The 8,584-nt window shown below is 48.2% G+C and overlaps 1 protein-coding gene across 1 annotated transcript in view; it reads left to right on the forward strand.

The window, feature by feature from the left end:
- The window catches only part of LOC145337118 (arf-GAP with coiled-coil, ANK repeat and PH domain-containing protein 2-like), a 51,560-nt gene extending 43,289 nt beyond the window's left edge, over positions 1-8,271 (forward strand). Inside the window, exons 19-21 of the mRNA XM_080181884.1 lie at positions 2,741-2,851; positions 6,541-6,602; positions 7,876-8,271. Of these exons, the coding sequence (XP_080038010.1) occupies positions 2,741-2,851; positions 6,541-6,602; positions 7,876-7,982 (280 nt within the window). The 3' untranslated portion in view covers positions 7,983-8,271. The remainder of the gene's footprint in view (positions 1-2,740; positions 2,852-6,540; positions 6,603-7,875) is intronic.
- The last annotated feature ends 313 nt before the right edge of the window (positions 8,272-8,584 follow it).

The following is an 8,584-nucleotide window of genomic DNA, read 5'->3' on the forward strand; positions in this document are numbered from 1 at the left end:
ATATCCTGCCTGCAGCAGTAGTGGACTCACCAACATTAAGGGCATTTAAATGGTCATTGGATAAAGATATGGATGATATTGGAATAGTGTAGGTTAGATGGGCTTTAGATTGGTTTCACAGGTCGGCACAACATTGAGGGTTGAAGGGCCTGTACTGCGCTGTAATGTTCTATGCTCTATACAATCACATATACTGACATACAGATATACACCTATATTTGAGGGATATCACGGTGACTAACACTGCTGTCTCACAGTGCCAGCGGCTTGGGTTCAAACCTGGCTGATTCTCTGTGCGAAGTTTGCACGTTCTCCCCGTGTCTGCATGGGTTTCCTCAAGGTGCTCCAGTTTCCTCCCACAGTCCGAAAAAAATGTGCGGGTTAGGTGGATTGGCCATGCTAATTTGTCCCTTAGTGTCCAAAGATGTGCAGGTTAGGTGGATTGACCGTGCTAAATTGTCCCTTAGTGTCCAAAGATGTGTAGGTTAGGTGGATTGGCCATGCTAAATTGTCCCTTAGTGTCCAAAGATGTGTAGGTTAGGTGGATTGGCCATGCTAAATTGTCCCTTAGTGTCCAAAGATGTGCAGGTTAGGTGGATTGACCGTGCTAAATTGTCCCTTAGTGTCCAAAGATGTGCAGGTTAGGTGGATTGGCCATGCTAAATTGTCCCTTAGTGTCCAAAGATGTGTAGGTTAGGTGGATTGGCCATGCTAAATTGTCCCTTAGTGTCCAAAGATGTGCAGGTTAGGTGGATTGGCCATGCTAAATTGCCCCTTAGTATCCAAAGATGTGTAGGTTAGGGGCTTTAGTGGTGTAAATACTTGGAGTTACGTGGATAGGGCCTGGGTAGGAGAGAGTCGTTGCAGACACGAGGGGGCAAATAGTCTACTCCTGCACTGTAGGGATTCTATTCTATGATATACTGTTTTACACCCATGTATTTCCATGTAATTACATTGCAATCTTTCCCAAAATTTCAGTTTATATTTTTCATTCCAGCTTTTTTGTATGATAATAAGTATTGATTGCGTAAATTGTGCACCAAACCATCTTGTTAATCATTGTGGAATTCACAGGGTGGGATTTTGCAATTCTGCCTGTCTTGGCAACAGGAATTCCTACTCAAAAGTCACAAACCTTTAGCTGATGATCCCCGCGATGGGCGAAACCAGAAGAATTCGGCCACTGTGTCACGTCACGTGAACCATATTTGACATCGAGATGAGCATTTTGTTCCGTAGTTATCCTGTGAATAGTGTGGGACAATGAGAATGTGCGTTATAATATTCTTCCTCCTGCTCCAGCACAATCAATCTGTCTTCGTTAATGCAGGATTTTCTATTCAAGCAAATGCACATTATACATTTTGGAAAGTTAATTGTAAGGGGGAGGTGTAAAGTTAATGATTCTCGAGGGAGCTCTAACCCTCTGGCATCAACCCTGAGCTCCGGAGTTGTGCCTTGGAAAGGTTTACCATATTAAAACTGATTTGATTTGATTTACTACTGTCATATGTATCAGTATACAGTGAACAGTATTATTTCTTGCGCACTATACAGACAAAGACCGTTCATAGAGAAGGAAAGGAGAGAATGCAGAATGTAGTGTTACAGTCATAGCTAGGGTGTAGAGAGAGATCAGCTTAGTGTGAGGTAGGTCCATTCAAAAGTCTGACAGCAGCAGGGAAGAAGCTGTTCTTGAGTCGGTTGGTACGTGATCTAAGACTTTTGTATCTTTTTCCTGATGGGAAGAAGGTGGAAGAGAGAATGTCCGGGATGTGTGGGGTCCTTAATTACCCTGGCTGCTTTTCCTGAGGGAAGTGTAGACAGAGTCAATGGACGGGAGCCTGGTTTGTGTGATGGATTGGGCTACATTCACAACCTTTTGTAGTTCCTTGTGGTCTTGGGCAGAGCAGGAGCCCAGACCAAGCTGTGGTACAACCAGAAAGAATGCTTTCTATGGTGCATCTGTAAAAGTTGGTGAGAGTCGTAGCGGACATGCCAAATTTCCTTAGTCTTCTGAGAAAGTAGAGGCATTGGTGGGGCTTTCATAATACAGTGTTAGCATGAGGGGGGGAAACCAGGACAGGTAGCTGGTGATCTGGACACCTAAAAACTTGAAGCACCCGACAGTGCTACTTAACCGCAGGTTTAATGTCACATTTCACCTGCTTTGGGTAGGTGCTAACTGTCTGTGAGACTGCCCCGTCTCACACAATTACCCTCACAGAATGTGATTGATATTCAATTGCAACGACAGGTTGGAATCCTAGAATCCCTACAGTGCAGAAGGAGGCCATTCGGCCCATCCAGTCTGCATCAATTTTCCGACAGATCATGTTACCCAGGTACACTCCCTGCTCTATCACCATAACCCCATGCTTTTGCCCTGCTAGTCCCCCTAACCTACATATCTTTGGACACTAAGGGGCAATTTAGCATGGCCAATCCACCTAACCTGCACATCTTTGGACTGTGGGAGGAAACTGGAGCAGCCAGAGAAAACCCACGCAGACATGAGGAGAATGTGTAGACTCTATACAGACAGTGACCCCAAGCCGGGAATTGAACCCAGGTCCCTGGCACCATGACCACTGTGCCACTATGTCACCCTTTATTGAATTGATGCAGGTTTATTGGTGAATTGGAGATAATGTATCACAAACTAATTCTTCGATGTCATCGCTGCTGGCTGTGTCTGTGAGATGCCGTGTTTATTGTGCCATGTGCTTTATTACAGCTTGGTCTGTTTGTTCCTAAAACGGGGAGCCAGTCAAACTGCAGTGGATGAGAACGGCAAGAATCCCATCACCATTGCGATCGATGCTGCGAATGCTGACATTGTCACGCTGTGAGTCTCTCTCAGCTTTTTATTTCCCACCTCTCTCTCTACCCCCTCTTCCCCACCAATCTTCCAAAGGTTTGTAGCTGAACAGTTCCCCACGGCCTCCTGTTGCCTCACCCTGTGTGTGTGCAGGGAGGTAGTGAGTGGCGGTGACTGGGTGATTTGTTAGTGAAGAGTTACCATCCTGACGTGAGTCGTTCATGAAACCCTGGTTTGATGTTCTCTCCAGTCACCTGTGTGGGTGCTGGCATGGTGCCAACCCCATGCATTTGCCCTGCTAATCCCCTAACTTGCACATCTTTGTCCACACTAAGGGACAATTTAATATGGCCAACCCCCCTAACCTGCACATCTTTGGACACTAAGGGACAATTTAGCATGGCCAATCCCCCCTAATCTGCACATCTTTGGACACTAAGGGGCAATTTAGCATGGCCAACCCCCCTAACCTGCACATCTTTGGACACTAAGGGACAATTTAGCATGGTCAACCCCCCTAATCTGCACATCTTTGGACACTAAGGGGCAATTTAGCATGGCCAACCCCCCTAATCTGCACATCTTTGGACACTAAGGGACAATTTAGCATGGCCAATCCCCCGAACCTGCACATCTTTGGACACTAAGGGACAATTTAGCATGGCCAACCCCCCTAATCTGCACATCTTTGGACACTAAGGGGCAATTTAGCATGGCCAACCCCCCTAATCTGCACATCTTTGGACACTAAGGGACAATTTAGCATGGCCAATCCCCCGAACCTGCACATCTTTGGACACTAAGGGACAATTTAGCATGGCCAACCCCCCTAATCTGCACATCTTTGGACACTAAGGGGCAATTTAGCATGGCCAACCCCCCTAATCTGCACATCTTTGGACACTAAGGGACAATTTAGCATGGCCAATCCCCCGAACCTGCACATCTTTGGACACTAAGGGACAATTTAGCATAGCCAATCCCTCTAACCTACACATCTTTGGACGCTAAGGGGCAATTTAGCATGGCCAATTCACCCAACCACACATCTTTGGACACTAAGAGGCAATTTAGCATTGCCAATCCACCTAACCTGCACATCTTTGGACACTAAGGGACAATTTAGCATGGCCAACCCGACTAACCTGCACATCTTTGGACACTAGGGGACAATTTAGCATGGCCAATCCCGCTAATCTGCACATCTTTGGGCACTAAGGGGCAATTTAGCATGGCCAATCCCTCTAACCTGCACATCTTGGGGCACTAAGGGACAATTTAGCATGGCCAATCCCTCTAACTTGCACATCTTTGGACACTGAGGGGCAATTTAGCACGGCCAATCCACCCTAACCTGCACATCTTTGGACACTTAGGGGCAATTTAGCATAGCCAGTCCACCCAACCACACATCTTTGGGCGCTAAGAGGCAATTTAGACTGTCCAATCCATCTAACCTGAACGTCTTTGGACACGAAGGGACAAGTTAGCATGGCCAATCCCTCTAACCTGCACATCTTTGGACACTAAGGGGCAATTTAGCATGGCCAATCCCTCTAACCTGCACATCTTTGGACACTAAGGACAATTTAGCATGGCCAATCCACCTAACTACACATCTTTGGGCACTAAGAGGCAATTTAGACTGGCAATCCACCTAATTTGCACATTTAAGGGGCAATTTAGCATGGCCAATCCACCTAACCTGCACATCTTTGGACAGTAAGGGACAATTTGGCATGGCCAATCCACCTATGGACACTCACTCTGATTTATCGCTCTGGCCAAAGCCACCTTGACCCAGCACAGACCAGAGGTCGAGTGTGAGACATTCCTGCTGTCCCTTATTCACTGGACACCATCCTTACAAATGAGGAGGTGATGGCCCAGTGGGATCACTGCTAGACTATTAATCCAGAAACTCAGCTAATGTTCTGGGGGACCCGGGTTCAAATCCCCCCACGGCAGATGGTGGAATCTGAATTCAATAAAAAATATCCGGAATTAAGAATCTGCTGATGACCATCTGCCTTGGCAGGATTCAAACCCAGGCCCCCAGAATATTGGCTGAGTTTCCAGATTAACAGTCCAGCGATAATACTACATGGCCATTGCCTTCTGATTTTGGTTCCCACTATTAAATGATCACTTCCATTTTCCCTGGGGAGCCGAGCTGAGAAGGATTGGGTCTAATTCTCAGGGGCGCTGTGGAGTGGACCAACAGAAATGTGGGGCTGATTGTCAATTACTGGGCAATCTACCCTACCCTCCTTCCCCAATCCCGGCCAATTCTCCTTCCCAGTTACAGTCAGAGACAGTCCCGGAAAGCTACCACCTGGAACTCATCGTCCCCAAGCAGGGAAGAGGTCAGCAGATACATAGGTGTGCAGGAGGTAACAGGGGAACAGGAGTCATGGAATATCACAGTAAGAAAGATGCCCTTCGGCCCATTGTGTCTATGCTAGCCATCCAGCAACTATCTATCTAAAGAGACAATGGGTTCATAGCTCCTTGAAAGTGGAGTCACAGGTGGACAGAGTGGTCAAGAAGGCATTCAGCATGCTTGGTTTCATCAGTCAGAACATTGAATACAGGAGTTGAGACGTCTTGTTGAAGTTGTACAAGACATTGGTAAGGCCACACTTATAATACTGTGTACAGTTCTGGTCAGCCTATTATAGAAAGGATATTATTAAACTAGAAAGAGTGCAGAAAAGATTTACTAGGATGCTACTGGGACTTGATGGATTGAGTTATAAGGAGAGGCTGGATAGACTGGGACTTTTTTCTCTGGAGTGTAGGAGGCTGAGGGGTGATCTTATAGAGGTCTATAAAATAATGAGGGGCACAGATCAGCTAGATAGTCAACATCTTTTCCCAAAGGTAGGAGAGTCTAAAACTAGAGGGCAGAGGTTTAAGTTGAGAGGGGGGAGATACAAAAGTGTCCAGAGGGGCAATTTTTTTCATCCAGAGGGTGCTGAGTGTCTGGAACAAGCTGCCAGAGGTAGTAGTAGAGGCGGGTACAATTTTGTCAAAGCATTTAGACAGTTACATGGGTACGATGGGTATCGAGGTTACGGGCCAAGCGTGGTCAATTGGGGTTAGCTTAGTGGTTAAAAGAGGGGCAGCATGGACAAGTTGGGCCGAAGGGCCTGTTTCCATGCTGTAAACTTCTATGACTCTATTCTAATCCCATTTTCCAGCACTGACTCCATAATTTTGGATGCGCCGGCATTTCATGTGCTTATCTAATCTCTTCCAGTATCCTTTGAAGAGAGTTCCATGCTTGGTAAATCTTTTGTGTGGGACACCTTTCCTGAAGTTTTGAGCTTTGGGATTGAGACTGTGGCCGTCTCATGGTCTCCCAATGCCCAGCCTGGCCCTTGGTGGATATAACAGATCCCACAGCCACTGGACCATACGGCCTCTCCCTGCTATCTGGAACAAGACTTACTCCTCAACCATCACGGTTAAAATCCAGAGGCACAGGAAGACGCTACATACAAACAGAGATTGTTTTTCTTTAACATGCAGGACCTAACTCAGGGTTATGTAGATAAGGGAGTGAGTGGGGAGAAATAGGACGGCTCCACCAGAGGGCTGGGTACAGGTGTGATGGGCCGAATCACCTGGTGTGTTATTGTCTGATTTTCCTGCTCTACGTCAGACTGACTGGCTCAGCTCAATCCCGCTGATTTTACACACTGCTTTCTCAGGCTTCGGTTGGCTCGGATGAATGAGGAGATGCGAGAGGCAGAGGGAGCCTTTGGACCAACAGGTGAGTATCCCTGTATCCGGGTATCTCTGTGCCTGTGTATCCCTGATTCTGGGTAACGCTGTGTCTGGGTATCCCTGTGACTGTGTATTCCTGATTCCGGATAACACTGTGCCCCTGTGTCCCTGTATCCCCATATCCCTGTACAGGGTATCCCTGTGCCTGTGTATCCCTGATTCCGGGTAACACTGTGTCCCTGTATCCGGGTATCCCTGTGCCTGTGTATCCCTGATTCCGGGTAACACTGTGTCCCTGTATCCGGGTATCCCTGTGCCTGTGTATCCCTGATTCCGGGTAACACTGTGTCCCTGTACCCGGGTATCTCTGTGCCTGTGTATCCCTGATTCCGGATAACACTGTGTCCGCGTATCCCTGTGTCCCTGTATTCAGGTATCTGCATGCCCGTGTATCCCTGATTCCAGGTAACACTGTGTCCCTGTATCCCCATGTCCCTGTACAGGTATCCCTGTGCCTGTGTATCCCTGATTCCGGGTAACGCTGTGTCCGGGTATCCCTGTGTCCCTGTATTTAGGTATCTCTGTGCCTCTGTATCCCTGATTCCAGGTAACACTGTGTCCCTGAATCCCCATGTCCCTGTACAGGTATCTCTGTGCCTGTGTATCCCTGATTCCGGGTAACACTGTGTCTGGGTATCCCTGTGTCCCTGTATCCAGGTATCCCTGTGCCTCTGTATCCCTGATTCCGGGTAACACCGTGTCCGGGTATCCCCATGTCCCTGTATCCGGGTATCCCTGAGCCTGCGTATCCCTGATTCCGGGTAACACTGTGACCCTGTGCCCAGCATATCCCTGTGCCTGGGTATGCCTGTGTCTCTGTCTCCCTGTGCCCAATGCTCTATGTCACTTACCAAAGTTTACTTCAGTCAAGAGGGATGTTAATAAGCTGCTGTGAAGAGCTTGTGGGGTGGTTGTTGGTGGAGAGATTGTGGGAGGTGTGGGGAGGGGATGCTGCTAGAGGGTGGGCGGGGATGGGGGAGACGGGGTGGTGGTTGAGAGCTTGTTCAGTGTTCCACATCATTTGTGTCCTGGCCCAGACCCAGTGTGCAGCAAATGGAACGGAAGGTGATTGGATTGGGAGCAAAAGTTCACAGCTTGCTTCACCTCCACTTATCACAGCAGGGGATTTCACTCCCCTAAACCTTTGTGACTGTCTCCTATGTATTTGTGACTGCTCTGAGGGCTGGTAGGATTTCAGACTGTCCCCTTTCTGACTCTTTTTTTTAATTTCTCTCCCTCTCTCTCGCTTGGCCTTTCAGGGGATGAGACGTACAACGACATTTTCCGGGATTTCTCGCAGATGGCCTCAAACAACCCGGAGAAGTTAAAACGCAAGAGCCACGAGCTCAGAACCTCGACGCTTTAAACGTTACAGTCTGGCAGCGACCTGGGACGGCTGTACAATGCCCTAATTGCCAACCCCCACGCCGACACACACACACATACACATCTCTCCCCCCACAACCCCTCCAATCTAAATCAAAAAGCAAAGTCGAGTCTGAAATAAGGTCAATCAATTTAACCGGCACAACGAGGATCCCAGTTGTTAACCCCAGCGCCAGGTGGAGACTCCCTTCACCTGTCAAGTCTCACCACACTGTCTTCCTGAAGTCTGGAATTTCGCCATCCCATCCCAGTCTTCCTACATTCCGACACGGTGCCTCAGGATAGAATCCTGGTAGCGCAGAAGGAGGCCATTCAGTCCATCAAGCCTGCAGCGACAACAATCCCACCCAGGCCCTGTCACCCGAAACCCCCCAGATATTTACCCTACTAGCCCCCCTGACACTAAGGAGCGATTTAGCACGGCCAATCCAACCAACCCACACATCTTGATTTGATTTATTATCATCGCGCGGACATGGGGAGAACGTGTAGACAATGACCCAAGCCAGGAATCGAACCCGGGTTCCTGGCACTGTGAGGCAGCAGTGCGAACCACTGTGCTAACATCGCGTTCGTTCAAGT

Source organism: Carcharhinus amblyrhynchos, unplaced genomic scaffold (assembly GCF_965287045.1).
Source record: "Carcharhinus amblyrhynchos unplaced genomic scaffold, sCarAmb.v2.hapA scaffold_43, whole genome shotgun sequence".
Taxonomy (NCBI): domain Eukaryota; kingdom Metazoa; phylum Chordata; class Chondrichthyes; order Carcharhiniformes; family Carcharhinidae; genus Carcharhinus; species Carcharhinus amblyrhynchos.